Source organism: Urocampus carinirostris, chromosome 17, assembly GCF_059441175.1.
Source record: "Urocampus carinirostris isolate Australia breed hairy pipefish chromosome 17, RoL_Ucar_1.0, whole genome shotgun sequence".
Lineage (NCBI taxonomy): Eukaryota > Metazoa > Chordata > Actinopteri > Syngnathiformes > Syngnathidae > Urocampus > Urocampus carinirostris.
The window spans coordinates 30,490,621-30,507,079 of NC_142365.1; the positions used below are offsets into that span (position 1 = coordinate 30,490,621).

General features: G+C 40.1%; 1 protein-coding gene across 1 annotated transcript in view; it reads right to left on the reverse strand.

Moving 5' to 3' along the window:
- Positions 1-2,111: 2,111 nt before the first annotated feature.
- Positions 2,112-16,459, reverse strand: part of LOC148349772 (phosphatidylinositol transfer protein alpha isoform-like) — a 30,524-nt gene continuing 16,176 nt past the window's right edge. Inside the window, exons 6-12 of the mRNA XM_088320814.1 lie at positions 16,182-16,256; positions 14,824-14,907; positions 14,676-14,753; positions 14,240-14,350; positions 10,066-10,188; positions 7,485-7,578; positions 2,112-4,553 (exon numbers count right to left, since the gene is read on the reverse strand). Coding sequence (XP_088176940.1) covers positions 7,531-7,578; positions 10,066-10,188; positions 14,240-14,350; positions 14,676-14,753; positions 14,824-14,907; positions 16,182-16,256 — 519 coding nt within the window. The 3' untranslated portion in view covers positions 2,112-4,553; positions 7,485-7,530. The remainder of the gene's footprint in view (positions 4,554-7,484; positions 7,579-10,065; positions 10,189-14,239; positions 14,351-14,675; positions 14,754-14,823; positions 14,908-16,181; positions 16,257-16,459) is intronic.

Below are 16,459 nucleotides of genomic sequence, written 5' to 3' on the forward strand. Positions count from 1 at the left end.
AGGAATTTTGAGTATCACACCAAACAATACACATACAGTATGAAAAACAAGTACATTGCTGTCTTTTTATCCATCTTGAAAAGAAAATGCGTAAAACAATTACTATTTTTTTCTTTTTAGTGCTAACTCTCTGCTCATGTTGTAGTACAGAAAAAATATTCATATACATCATATACTCATAAGATGTAACATTATTTTGTTTGATAAAGGTATTTAGGATTGCGCCAAAGGGAATTAATTTTTATAGATTTTTGATGGACGGTGTGCCTCAATTGTTTTAATAAAAAAAAATGTGTGCCACGGCAAGAAAAACTGGTCTAAAGTAAGACGGTCAAGTTGTAACTATGCGGTAAGTACCAAAATCCAGCCTTTTTTTTTCAAGTGAGAGCGCATTTTGCCACCCGCTATAAACAGACAACAACATGAAAATAATACCTAAAGAAATCAGGTCAAGTAGCATCCTAAAGATGGCCCCTAGCACTGTGTATCATTTATTTTATTTTCAGGTGACAGCAGGTGGAAGCACATGTGAAATTGACTGCCCCCCTTAGATGAGATTATTAAGAAGTAAGTGAAATTTGTCTTTAAATCATATTCTATAATTCAAATTTACTTTAACATTTTCACAAGAAAGATTGAAGAAGCGTCCAAAGTTATATTGGTGATGTGTCTATTTTTATAAGCCTTTGGCTACAACCCTTCATCTCTTTTTTCTTTTTAGGTGATTTGTTCATTCTGTGATGTTATGTTTGTTGCAAGACTGAAAAAAAAATACTTCTGAAGATAGTGCCTTGGGAAGTTTCCAATAACTTCTTTATTCCGTGTCAGGACCAGAACGAAGACAGGACCCACTTGCATGCGTTTCTCTTAGTTTTATTGGAAGAAGGGAAAGGATAGTACACACGATCCGTAGATCGCGGGGAGCAGGTTCCTAGGACACGGAAGTGGTATTGCCGTGGCGAGCAAAGGCAGAAAAAAACAGATCTGTGGCCGGGACGGGGGAGCAAATATCGTGGTCAAGTTCAGAAAATGGGTCGGAGCCGGGAAACAGACGGGAATCAGAACAGGAGAGATTCAGGGTCAAAAGGCTTGCCTAGCGTGAGCTGAGGTTCCCAGAAGGACTGACCACCGGTGACAGGAAGACGGGGGTAAAAAAAAGGGACAGGTAGCGTCCGAAGCAGTTGGCGCCAAAGGAGCAGGCTCAGGTGCCTCGCATCAGTAATCATGACATTCTGCCCCTTTAGTATATAAAGGATTACCACACATTTAAATGCGCACTTGTGGAATCATTATAGCCATGTTTTTTAATCAGAAACTGAAATATTCGGTATTATTTATTATATGTGTTTTATTGTGACAAAAATCTCAAACGTCTCACCCCAGTGCTTGTTTTACCAATCTTTGTCTCATGACCCGAATGTTGTTTCTAACACCTGGAGGAAGAACAATACTGTCCCGAATTCAAGCATTTTGTCACTTAATTCCCAGGGTTAACTTTCCCTGTAGAACATTCATAACAGAAAAGTAAATATTAAAATGGCAATAACCAGTAGAAGTCATAAATAGAATCCAATCTCTTGTAATTGAGACTTTTGTTTCCACATTCTGCGACTTGTCTCAAAATGCCCCATGAAAGTAGGGTTTGACGTAATCTTTGCCTACTAAAACATGATGAATTTTGCCATTAGTGCGCAACATGAGTCTGTAAGTGCTCGGAAATTATTTTTATGTTTTTTGAAGGGACAGTGTGTATTGTTTAGTGGCTCCCATTGGTTAAAAACACTTAGTTAAAGAACAATTATGTAGATTAAAATGATAAGCAAAACTTCATGAACTACCATATGAATGTGCATTTTGTAAAAATACTCGTAGGTCAGAAATTTGCATTTATTTTACATCTTTTTCATCACCTAAGAAACGGGTACCCAAAAAACATAAACCTCACAAAATGCTTGGCAAAGAAATTCCAGTCTCCGTAGTCGGTAATCATCCTTGTGCTTCTTAGTACTCGTTTGTGGTTGCACGACACAATAGAGTGAAAACCACTGGTCAAATAACCCACGCTATCTCTTTGAATTGAGATAAGGCAGGAAAAGATACAGACAAATATCTATTTTTTGTTCTTCTCTTGATGTTTTATTAATTTAATCAATCCACAATTTAATTCCAATGTACAATTGTGTTATTGGAAGATTAAGATGACAACCCAAAAAAGGCACGAATCCACAAGAAAAGATCAAGAAAAAAGAAAAGGGACACATTAACACACAAGTGAGAGACTTGAAGGAGCTAAAAACATTTGGGGTGATACTTTTTACATTTCTGGCCTTTTATTTGGGAATAGTAGTTAATTATTAGGTGTCTTGGGTGATAACGAGTCGATGCTTAGCTCTGAATGACAATAGCACTGTGACACTTCAAAAAATAAAAATAAAAAAAATGAGAAGATAAATAATTATAAATGGAGTTCTGCAATGTTATTGTGCGGGTGTGCAGTACAATACTGTACGGAAGCCTGTAGAAAGCTCTAAAGATCGAGAGCTGACAGTGCACAATGGTTACCTCCATCTTTTCTAATTATGTATTCGTACATCTTTAAGGGTTTAGACAAATTCCACAGAAAGCTGTTACGCTTTTTGCTTGTACATTTTGCACAAACGTACAACAAAAACTGTCACGTCACTGAACACCACGCACACATGCACGTACACTCATGCACACACTGCAAAAACGACAGGAGACGTCTCATTCTGTGTAACAAAAACAAAATCCCCCAAAACAAAAACAATCGAGTTCTGGACTTTTTGTTTTTCTGTTTCGTTTTAACCGGTCAATATGGCATTTATTGCTATCGACGGATAAGCTTGGTTATCCACTGGAGGGAATGTGACTCGCTAAAGCTATGTTCCCACCGCCTTGCTTAAAGGGACATTGTGTATTAATTGGCGCCTTCTAGTGTTTAAAAAAAAACTTAATTCATTGGAAAATATCTACGGTATTTTCCAGACTTTAGGGCATCCAAAAACCGCAAACAGGTCAGAAACTTAAAAGTGTGCCTTATAATCTGGTGCGCCTTATATATATTGTAAAACACAGTGGATAAAATTGTAAATGCATACGTAGTAGGAATAATATTATACTGCATATGACAACTGTTCCGCCTTTGAGAAACATAAAGAGTAGTCCTCAAGTTCCCTCTTGTGGTTAACATGTTACAATTGAAAGTGAAGCAAAGAACTTTGGCTGCAGTTAAGACGTCAACTTTCGAACTCTATTTGCAAATCATTTTTTGTTGTTCCTTTGGACAGGAATTGTCTGCAAGTATGAAACCTATTGTTAATATTTGAATAAATAGTTTTGTTTGTGGTAATGTTTTGTACAATATTATGTCCTCTAGGTTGAATTGTTGTAAAATGATACGACATACGATACGATATTCTGCATTTGAGAAAGAGTTGTCTTCAAGTACCCTCTTTAGAATAATTTTTTTTTTAATTTACATGTATTTATATCGATATTCTTAATGCAACAGTACTTCTTACTGTAGTTTTAATTCCATGCACGTTATAGTCCGATGCGCCTTATGTATGAAAAATATATCACAAAATACAACTTTTTGGGGGAGTGCCTTATATTCCCGTGCATCCTATAGTATGGAAAATACGGTATGTTGATTTTTAAGTCCGTAATCTTGCTGCTAGAGTTACCCCCCAAAAACAAAACCTTTGTTAAAGCACTCATTTTTGGTTGCACTATAAAATACAGTAACATCTCGTGGTCAAATATTACACAGTGTCCCTGTAAAAAGTTGTGATAAATTCAGATTTACTAACTTAATGAGCTGAAGCCAAATTTAGCATTATAGCAGGATGGAACGTTGGAACCACAGCTTTACGACTTAAATCAATTTGTCAAAGCACCGTATGCCCGTTTAATTCCCATGCTAACAAAATGCTTATTGTTTAATTGCGACACACTTGCATCACCACGCATACAAGCACATTCACTCGCATACAAATGCACAAACAATAACACAAAGCAGCTGAATATTCCCAGGGCATGAATAAACCGAATTTTGTACGACTGCAGCTTTAAATGACAAAACAACACGCTAACGAGCTAGAGCTAAAGTAAAGCAAAGGGACTAAGAAAAAAAAACAGTAGCTGGTGGTGGGGAAATCTACAGACTTACAGAAAAAAGAAATGAAAAAACCCTGTTGATATATATTATATTCATATTTATCTGTACAGTATATATACTGCCTTATTACACACAATGACCCCCTCCCCAGTCCCCACCCACCTGGCATAGTCTGTATATGAGTACATCAGAATAGCGCTAGTAAATCCTACATGGAAGAGATGGACACATCTCTGCGGTTCTGGGAAGGAATCAATGAATAAATGGATCTACTGGTTCACTACTGGATGCCTCAGAGCTGTCAGTGAGCAGGGCAAAGGGCGGAAACTAGAGACGATTCAAGGATGATCGAATGTTTCGACTGTCGGACAAGAAGGAGGACGTGAATCCGCTGGTTTCTCGGTATTTGGGTCTAGAAGAGAAAAATCATTTAGATTTGTCTCAGATACAGTAATACCTCTTCTTACGAGCAATTCCTTCCAGGATCGTGCTCATAGCTCAAATTGCTTGTATAATGAGTGATTTTTTTTCCTGTATGAAATAATTGAGAATGAATTGGTCCACTCCAGTCCCCCCACAGGTGGAAAAAAGAATCCTAAAAAGCTATAAATAGGTGAATCCTAAATAGCCATAAATAGTACTGAAACAATCAAATAGTAAATAGGTACACAAATACATTTATAAGATAAATAAGATATTATCGAAATAAAATGCAAGTTTATTATGAGCGCTGTAACAAATGTGTGCGCGTTCTACGGAGGAAACAGTGTTTGTAAACTTTTTAATGGCCAATTCCGAGCACTTTTTAAGGACTTTCAAAGACAATTTTCAAATTTCTCCGTTACCATTCAAAAATAAGTAATTTATTATTATATTATTCATTAATTCTCGTTATCATTATTATCATTGATCCCACCAACACTAAGGATGTATTTAAGGGGCCGGTCACACAGCCGTTTGCGGCTGAATCACGGCTAAAATTTTGCGTTTTTTTTTTGCCCGTGGTTGCCCGCGATGGAAAATGCGCAAAATTGGCCAACCCGCTGTTCATCGGTGGTATGCCCGCAAAACAGACGCCGGCGACTGTTCCACTTCCTCATCGCGTCATTTCTGCGTCATTTTCTCGTGTGGACCACGGGTATAAAAACTCCCGAGCCGGTGTTGTGCCCAAATCCGACTCCTACGCAACACACCCACCACCCACCCCCTCGCGTGAACGCGCATTCTGCTGCGATCGCTTTTGTTGTAAGCGTGCATTGACGTTGGTGACTTTTTCATCCGCGTTAACAAACGCATTTTGTAGAATACGATCGCACTTTATTGTTTAAATAAACGCGTTATATAGACTAGGATCTCCCAATTGTTATAATTAGCTCGCTTTATAGTTTTAATAAGCGTTTTATATAGAATACGATCGCTTTTGTTGGAAGCGCAGCAGAATGCGCGTTCACGCGAGGGGGGGAGGATTTACCGTTCGATTACGTTCACAACAAAAACAAAGACGGAATGGTTTAAGTTGTTACATTCCCAACAAATGCAAGACGAAGTGGTTTTGGTTGTATGTTCGCCATTACATTCCCTAAAAGTGAGATAAAACGAGGTAAAAGTGGTTGTAGTAGTGGGGGGATGCAAATCTCGGCAGGGATGCATTTCTCGGATAACACCGGGCTGTAGAAATCATAACCGCTCAAGACACAGTCCCGTGAAGATCAAGATTTCAAGCTATGGCATAATTTTTATTTTATTATCTTGAAAAGAAATGTCAAGAAATAAAAATGGATTAAGACGAGGTCACTACGCTGACGGGGATCCATGTTCACTCCCTTGACGTCTCGAGCACAACTGACGTGTGCTCGGCAAATCGCGCTGTATATACGCGGAGAAAGGCGTTTGACTGTCACACGCGTAACACGCTAATTTCAGGTAATAACACCGCGATACAGGCGCAGAACATGCTATTACCATGCTCCACCCACGATTACCCGCTGAAATTTCCCGTCCTACCCATGTGTAACCACGCCCTGGCCGCGGCCAGAGCACGTCGTTCCGCGTCATTTCCGCGTCATTACCTCGTGTTGACCACGTGTGCGGCACGCGGTTTAACACGTGCTCAAACTTTTGAGCAGCTCAAAAGTTTTGCGCGCGGCCAACCACGTGTGAATTTCCGACCGCGAGTAAAGCACTGCTGTATCTCGTCTATATGGCGGTCTCAAAACGTCCAACAGCGCCCAACAGCATCTGCTTCACGGCCAGAAATTTCTGGCCGTGGTTCAGCCTTGATATGCTTGTGAAAGGCTGTGTACCCGCGCTCTGAAGAAATGAGCAGCGCAAAACTTTTTCCCCGTGCGCGAATTTCCGACCGCGTGTTAAGCACTGCTGTATCTCGTCTGCATTGCGATCTCAAAGCGTCCAATAGCGTCAGCCTCACAGGCAGAAATTTCTGGCCATGATTCAGCCGCAAATGTCTGTGTGACCGGCCCCTAAGGTGGGATTAAGCCACCAGAGAGCAGTCTTTGCGTCATATTTAAGCAGATTAGACCTACTTGCTGAGAAACATGGCAACAATTTCAAAGATTTACAAGCACCTCACTCAAAATCCAATCACTTTTCAAACCATGAAAACACAACATTAAAATTCAAGCATTTTCAAGGATTTCAAGTATCCGTACGAACTTTGGAGGACATATTTTCCCTGTATTCAATATGCTTATTTTATCATTTCATATTGTGTACACCATATAACAAATGTTTTACGGTAAAAAAAAAATGAAAAAAAAAAGACCAATTTAATCTTGCCCATTATAGATTTAATTGTCTCTGACGACAATCGATGATTGCTAATCTTGTTGCAGTATTCTACTGTCTATTTTGTGAATATAGTATAGGCTGCATTTGTAGGGGTTTATTGTCGCTTAATAAGGATGATTTGCAATCATTAATCAAGGGGGCAATTGGCAGAGGTTGACAAATATGACTGCTGATGATACAAAAGCACGTACTGTACACTTAAAATGTAAGTGACTGTGACTTTAACTGAACGTGAAATCAAAATTGTTTTTCCGCACAATTTTTCTTTTTTTTTTGCCTGTAGTAGTTTGCATGCACAAACTGGATGAGCTGATGCTGCCGGTCATGAGTGGTAATTAGTCAAGATCAATGAGCGGTCTTGAGCGCTCTCTAGTGGTAGCCTCTAGAACTGCTTGTGAACTGCATTTTCCTATAGCGAGGTCGATTTTTGTTAAAAAGTAACCCTGCTATATGAAATTCTCATGTTTAGAGGTGCTCGTATACAGAGGTATCACTGTATTGCTAAATAACTTATTGAATTGATGATTACTATTACCTGATGAGCAGCAGCATTCACAGTCTTGGAAGGGGTGGGGCCCACCTCAGTCCTCTAGCGCCACCATGCCTTTCACTGGATCCTTGACTCGCATCTGAGAGAAAAAACAGATTCAATGAGCACGACACCCCAAAAACCTATCCTTTTTTCTTTGCTTCTTCTTTTTTATCTTTTTGTCTTTTTTGCTTTCTTTTTCCCCTTTGGTAAGTCCTTTGTACATAATGGTACTTAATAATACGTACTATATTCATTAAGGCAACAAACACAATCCAAGGAGTCGTTTGGTATCTGAGCTGAAAGAGCCGGTTCTCTAAACAGAGCCTGAATTTCCATCACTAGTTGGAGTGGTTAACTCAAATTAATACTTCACATTAGAATAAAGCAGCTGTAAACTTTTTGACGTTGTTTAAATTTAAAAGAAAAAATGTAGATAATTTTTAAAAGGCAATGGGCGTTTCTAAGAGGTGAAAAGCGGTCGTCTAATGCGTAAAGCGATAGCGTTGGCGGGGATGTGTAGCTCATAAGTTGCTCGTTAAAACAACCTCCTGTACTATTGAAGAAAAACCGGCACCCTGTCATAGCAGTAATCACAAAAGTAGAGGTATTGATATTTATTACTGTAATACACCAAATCTCAAATCTAAATAATACCGTATTTTCACAAGCATAGGGCGCACAGTGTTAAACGGCACATAGGTCTCCAGGACAGGGGCCCTTTGACTAAATGTTTTAACCTGATGCGGCCTGCCACTCAAAACGTTTGCCCACCCCTGACGGTTCATAATAGTCAAAATAACAAGCAACAGGGCACAATAACAGTCAAAATAAGGAGCTGGCATCCAATGCAATCTCCTTTGCAGTTGTCCAATATTAACACAGGGTTTGTACACATTTTCCATGGCCAATTTCAAGCATTTTCAAGGCCAATTTTTTTTTTTTTTCTAGAAATCTAGCGCCGATCAAAAGAACGATTTTTGTTGTTGTTAGCTTTGATGACTAAAATTAAGTCGTTATCTTGCCGCTAGCACATACTTGGTCCCATTTTGTACTTTTTCTATGATCTACGATCTTTTTGTGTCAATTAGCTGCTATAAACTGATTTTTCTGTCATTCTGTCATTCTGCTTCAACAATGCACACGCAGCTTCAAAACTTCAGACTGGTTTTACAAACATGTTGGGTTAAAATTGAGTTCAATATGGAGGACAGAAAAGGAAAATAAGTACTGTATGTATAAACATTTTTAATTGTTTTAACAATATTGACTGCTCCGAAGCAGAGTGCATTCAATCTTTCAATCTTAGAGACTCCTGATCTTTTGCTTTTTGTATCACTCATTTTAATCTATTTTTCCTGCGTGTTTTTCAGAAGATCTGGGTCTAAATTGGTTAAAATAGAATTGTAAATAGTTTTCTTTGTTTTATTTTATTGTTTACTTATAGCACCGAAGAGTCAGTATTTTTAAATTATATTTCATTGTTTTGCATTTTCGGGATTTTGTGTTGTTGTTTGACATTAAATCTGTTCAGTGTTTTGTATTTTACAAATACATTTGTAGATCTGTGAATATTTTAATTTAAGGTTTTGAGTTTTTCCTTGCCCTCATGTTGGTTAAGATCAGGCAATGTTGTCATTGTAATCCTGAGCAGTCCTTTGAGACATTTTCGTGATTAAGGGCTATACAAATAAATGTGACTAGACATGTGTTTTGTAGGGATCCCCTGCAAATCATATGAAATTACTAATTATTAAATAATTTGATGAATAATGTCTTATCATTATTAGTACAATATCTCATCTCATCTCATTAGCTGCACCGCTTATCCTCAGTAGGGTCACGGGGGGTTCTGGAGCCCATCCCAGCAATCATCGGGCAGTGGGCAGGGGACACCCTGAACTGGTTGCCAGCCAATCGCAGGGCACACAGGGACAGACAACTCGCTCGCTCATTCACACCTAGGGACAATTTGGACCGGCCAATCCACCTGAAAATGCATGTCTTTGGAATGTGGGAGGAAACCGGAGTGCCCGGAGGAAACCCACGCAAGCACGGGGAGAACATACAAACTCCGCACAGTAAGTCCGGTAGCTGGAATTTCACCAACACAGGAGGTTCCCAAGACCTTAGAACTGTGCCGCACATGCGCTAACCACTGCGTCGCCGTGCTGCCCTAGTACAATATCACCCCCAAAAAAATAAATGATAAAAAATCTGAGGAGCCGTTGGCCGAAAAAGACGTTTCCCGAGAAAGAGCCGGAAATCCCATAACTAGTCTGATAAACCTGTCCTCTTGGAGGCAACAGTACAGGGCGGTAACGCTTCACATGACTCGATAATGAGCCACTATCGGTGTCATTTTTGCAAACTTTTAAAAAATATTTTATTTCTTTAGAAGTGCAGTTTATTGAGTCAGACTGCCAGGTAACACTGCAATGGAAATAATTTCAAACATTTCTAAGCACCTAACCCCAAACTCAAGCATTTCCCTGACCTTGAAGACAGAACATTAAAATTCAAGCATTTTTAAGGATTTCAAGCACCCGTACCAACCCTGTTAACAACAGAATAAACTTATCATGACCTCGTCCAGCTCTTTGCGCGTCTCCTCCTCCATGCGGCGGATGTCCTCCATGTTCAAGTCAATCCACTTGTCGATCCAGCAGAACAGCTGACGGTGGAAGTTAGTGAAAAGTCGCTTTTCTTGCTGCATGAGCACAGGATGCAAAGTTAGTTTCGATGAGACGGTTTTGTACTTGAATCCGACTCCCAAGCAAAATCTGACTCCCCTTTATATGAACCATGCTTCTCAGCACTACGCTTCTGACAGAACGTGTGTCGCAATCGCACACCTGTCAACCTGTACGTTTTTGTCGAACAAAGTACGTTTATAATGCATTTTAAGACATGTACGACATACAAGAAAATCTGTACGGAAAAATGCAAATTTGTCAATTATGGGTACCATCCAGTATACACAGACTATCACGAAACTGGCAAATCAATCAAGTCAAACGAGTCAGCCGCTATCTCAGTATCGTTTTTTTTTCCGTTGCAAACGAAGCGAGCGGTTTGATGCTACTGTGCGCATGCATCTGCAGCCTCGGATTTCATGTGGTAGTTATGTAGTGAAAGGAAGTCCCTCTCTTTTTAGAGAAACGGCTATTTCGGCTCAACTCATTGAAGACAGCCGGCTCTCAAACGGCTTTGATGCATTAAATTATGAATTATTATGTTGTAAAAAGAAGTTAAGAAAAAAAGGAAATATAAAAGGAAAAAACAAAAAAAAGACAGGTTTGTGGTTATCCCTTTAATCAGTATATTATTATTATTATTATATATTATGTATAATCAGTATATTACCAACAATAATTTAATGCAGAAAACGAATTAATAATTTGAATAAGAAAATGTATTATTCTACTTAATTATATTTGCATGTATTTTTTCCTTTTACTGTGAACGTCCAAGCTACTTAATTTTTGAACTTTTTTATAATAAACTTCATTCATGTCGAGCAACTCAGTATCCCACAACAAAATGTTAATTAACAATATATATGATATAACGAAGCACGGCGGCGCAGTGGTTAGCGCTTGTGCGGCACAGTTCATGTCATGGGAACCTGTCGTGGGTTCAAATCCAGCTCCAGACTTCCTGTGCGGAGTTTGTATGTTCTCCCCGTGCTTGCGTGGGTTTCCTCCGGGCACTCCGGTTTCCTCCCACGTTCCAAAAACATGCATTTCAGGTGAATTGGCCGGTCCAAATTGTCCCTAGGTGTGAATGAACGAATGAGTTGTCTGTCTCTGTGTGCCCTGCGATTGGCTGGCAACCAATTCAGGGTGTCCCCTGCCCACTGCCCGGAGATGGCTGGGATGGGCTCCAGCCCCCCCGCGACCCTAATGAGGATAAGCGGTACGGCTGATGAGATGAGATGAGATGAGATGATATAACGAAACACATGTACAATATAACATGTTAAACTACATAAATAAACACGTTTGAAAAAAAAATATGGTGTAAGATTAATTTGTATTTTGTAAAGGAAAATACAACAGTTTGTAAGGGCATGTTGTTTATTAAGGAATATTGATTGGCATGATTAAAACAAAAAAGCGATCATGGTCTATATAACGAGTTAATTAAGACATATGCAAACATTAACAACACCGGAGGAGACCCTATGTGGATAAGTGCTATAACAGCTGATTGTGTCCATTCATTCAGATTCAGATTCAGATCTACTTTATTGTCATTCTAGTACACGTGTATACAGAACGAAATGTCGATGCATCTGACCCCCACAGTTTCCTTGAATGTACAGATATAAATAATGTTGTATTGTATTTTGGCTACGTATAGTATTTTACCATAGTGCCGATAGTGCAAGAAGAGTAGCTAACCAGATGTGCAAAATGGGCAGTCAGGTTAACAAGTCAGGTACACAGTAACATTAACACTGTAACAATAACGCTGTAATTACAATAGTGCAGAGAGCAATGTGCAAGGAGTGGCAAGCTATAAAAAAAAAAAATTAAAAAAAAAAAAAACTGCCAGTAGTGCAAAAAGTCAGATTAGCAGCCGTTTAGATTTAAGTTAACTATATGTTAGATTGACCATTTAACAGTCTAATGGCCAGGGGGACTAGACTATTGCGGAGCCTGGTGGTCCTGCACCGCACACTGCAGTACCTCTTCCCAGAGGCTAGCAGAGTGAACAGTCCATGATGGGGGTGAGAGGGGTCCCCGGTAATGTTTTTAGCATGGGATAGGCAGTGCTTCTGGCCAATGTCCTGAATGGAGGGAAGTGTAGTCCCGATTATTTTCTCTGCTGTCCTCGTTACCCTCCTCACACTACCCCAGTCGGTAGCGCTGCAGCCTCCACACCACACAGAGATACAGCTGGTCAGGATACTCTCTATGGTGCCCCTGTAGAATGTAATGAGGGAGGGTGGGGGCAGGTGGGCTCTCCTCATCCTCCGCAGGAAGTACAGGCGCTGCTGTGCCCTCTTAACCAGTGATGCAGTGTTCACGGACTAGGTGAGTTTGTTTGTAATGTGCACCCCTAGGAACTTGATACTGCTGACAACCTCCACAGCCTTGTTGTTGATGCAAAGTGGGGCATGGTTGGGCTGGTTTTTCCTAAAGTCGACAATGATCTCTTTAGTTTTGTCGACATTCAGGACCAGGCTGTTGTCCCTGCACCAGCCCACCAACTGCTCCACCTCCTCTCTGTAGGCCAGGTCGTTGTCATCCCTGATGAGGCCCACCACTGTTGTGTCGTCAGCATACTTCACGATGTGGTTTGTGGCGGACCTAGGGACGCAGTCGTGTGTCATCAAGGTGAACAGCAAGGGGCTTAGGACGCAGCCTTGGGGGGAGCCCGTGCTGAGGTAGATGACATCTGAACTGTTCTGACCTATCCGCACTGATTGGGGTCTGTCACAGAGGAAGTCCAGCAGCCAGTTCCGCAGGGGGGTGTTGAAACCCAGGAGTCTCATTTTGTCTACCAGATGTTGTGGGATGATGGTGTTGAATGCTGAACTGAAGTCCAGGAACAGCATCCGCACATGGGTGTTCTTCTCCTCTAGATGTGTCAGGCTCAGTTGAAGCGCAGAGGAGATGGCATCCCTGGTGGAGCGGTTTGTCCTGTAGGCAAACTGAAAGGGGTCGAATGAGGAGGGGAGACTGGAGGTGATGTGCTCTTTAACCAGTCTCTCAAAGCACTTCATTATGATAGGAGTCAGTGCAACGGGCCGGTAATCGTTGAGTGATAAGTACATATGGCTCCGAGATGAAATCGGATGTGTGATTTTTTTTTTTTTTATTATATTACTTGCAGCTTATATTGCTTAAGCATGCCCAAATTCAACCCAAGCACACACAAAAATTATAACATTCTTAAAACTCTCATTTTCCTAAAAAAATGACAGTCTACAACACTGCAGCGTCGGAAATAGAGTACAGCCTGGTGGTGCCCTATGTTGTTATTTTCTCATTACCAGATTAATTATTGGTCAAAAAATTAAAAATAATTTTACAAGAAAATCACAATCACCCAGAACTGGTCAGCTACCTTCAGAACAGGTCTGCGGGCACCTGAAGTGTCTTTAGGGGGCAGCACATTGGAGACTTCTGCCTTATTGTATAGTATGTCAAGACGGTCATTTTCAAGTTTTTCAGACTTCCTCTCACAAGTTATAGGAGTCAGATTGTGGGAAGTATCTCATTCACGATGGTTTGAGCAAGACTTGTGATTTCAAGGGCACTATCCTGTGATCTCAATATGTCACCAGAATGATTTTGAAGTGTTTCAGACTTTTCTTTAAGAAGTTAGGGGCGAGTCAGATTTTGGTAGGTGTCTCATTCACAATGGTCCTCTGGTTGCAGCTTTCAGTGAACAACAACGTACAATAAACATGCATTTACAACAAGGCTACTATAGTACATTAATAAAGCCTACTTGTGTAGAACTAGTTGTGATCATGAATATGAGAGTGTTTAGCTACATTGAGTCGCTTGCGGTGTTGATGTTGTTTGTGTGTCCTAATAAACTCATTATACAGACTACAATCACTTTTTTGTTTTAATCACGCCAATCAATTATCCTTAATAAAGTCATGAAACAGACATCGATGGAGACAAACGTTCTGTCGGAAGTGCAGCGCTGAGAAGCAGAGTACGCGTTCGAAGGAGAGTCAGATTTTGCAGGGGAATCAAAATTTAGGGGCAACAGGCAAAAACTGCACAGGCTGGGACCTTTTGGATGAAGCTTTCCACTTTGTTTTGCAGCCCCCACCACTTGAACTTGACCGTGACCAGCTTGTAGGCACACATGTGTGGGCAGTCTTTCTTGTTAGGTAGCTCCTTCTGCAGTAAGCAAACGGCAGAATTAAGAACACTGCAGCAAATTTCCTTCTCTTGTTATTTGAATTGTACAGCAGTCGAGCAATGCAGCAGCTTGCTACCCTTGCAACTTTCTACAGCAACTCATTCATGCAGCAAACTTGTTACATTGGGGGTCAGCAACAAAGAGCTTTGGAGGCGCGTATGGCTCTTTAACACTTCCTAGTGGCTCCCAGGAGCTTTTTCAAAAATGACACTTTCAATTCTCAGTTCAAATAATCTTCTTGTCCAGCAAACGTTTATGGGCTCAAATACTAAATTTAGCGTCAATTACAATGAGCATCCGTACCCGCCAGTCTGGTCCTAGAGGGCCTCGAGCCGTCTTCACAGATTTGTACCTGCATGGATCCTCCTCCGGCTTGTAGTCCTGCCAAGAAAACAAAAATTTCATGCTACATTATCATGTTGCCCTTCAAAGTCCACATTTGTACACGCACCTTAGGCTCCACCTGGCTTCTGTCAGCAATGTCAATATAGACAACATCCACTTTTTTCCAGGTTTCCGCGTCCAAACCGTGTACCTAAATACACAGACACTGGGTTTTTAGGTGAGCATCGTTTCTGTGATCAACTCATAAATGAAAACCAGTGAAGGGTTTTGACTAAACTTAGAAGTGATAAATGCCTGATTAAGCAGTTTCCTCCGAATTTTATAGAAAAAGGTTGAATCGTTTAAATGTGGCAGGAGTTATCTCCATTCTTACAACAGCAGTAACTCATCAGAAAGTTATGGAGGAGTCAAAGACCAATCCTGGTCATCATATCTGCTGTGTTGTGCAAGAGAGACATGAAAAACAACCTGGACTATTTGAATTAAAGGATCCTTGTGCGTTTAAAATAATTATTTCGATGAAAAAGATTAGCACACTGAGTGTAGCATCTAACATTAGACATTAAAAACACTATTTGTGAGTATTGGTATATTTGGTTGCTACTGCTAGCTAGGGTTTTTTTAGATATTGGTCCAACATAGGCCCAATAATCACAATCCGATTTAATTGGATTTAAACCAAAACATTCGATATTGGCGCTCATATACAAGCAGTCCATTCCAACGATACTCAAGTTCTTATATCCAGCAGTGTCTGGAGTTACTATGCAGAGATTACACTATGTGATTAAAACTATTATTTGTCCGAAGGAATCAGATTTTTGCATTGGACATTCGTAACCCAATTTTTAAGAGAAGCATGGGGTATATAATCAATAGAGGAACTAAATATCATCTTTATTCAAGAGTTGTGACCTGTGTAGGGACTAACTCATTACAAAGGCAACGCAATTACTTTTCTTTGCAATGAGTACTGTAGCGCATTATTAATAAACATTCCGAACTTTACTATTGTTATTACATAGCTTGTTGCTCTGTAACTTCATAACTGCAAATCATGATTTGTGTTGTCTTCTGATCCATTGACTTATATGTGAGCATTTTTACATTTACTTACAGACTACAACTGAATACGGTGGCAAGAGTACGAGGACGCTGAATTTCTCCTCATAGAGATGTTCAGAATTTTGATCTTTGTACTTGAAAGATTATTTTTTCAATACGCCTTGCCTGAAAAAAAGAATGTCTTGGACCGTACCATGAAATGGAGGAGGAAATCTTGGATCTGTTTGACACCCAGAGACATGAGAGTGGCATGTGCTTCCATTGCTTTCGGTGGATAGCGTTAAAAAAGGGATTTGCTTTAACACCGTTAATAATGAATGAAACAAGCAAAAAGTATTCATGAGTGCTTTTGCTTAACACAAAAGTTAAAACAACACAATTGGCAAAACTCTTTGTTACGTTGTCCTGGCGTCCAAGGTCAGGTTTGTGCCACGTCTCGATTTTGATCAGGAAGTTCTCCTTCATGTACTCATTCTAACAAAGTAAAATAAACTGTGTTATTGAAGACAATGAAGAATCATGTGAACACACACATACACTCGCAAATCCACAGTGCCTGACTACCACTGCTGTCTCTAAGCGATCACATTTCTTGCAACAGTGTACATATTCTGTCTCAGTTTGTCTGTACATTTTAATGATACTTACTGTGATGACTACGCAGCATGGTAGAAGAA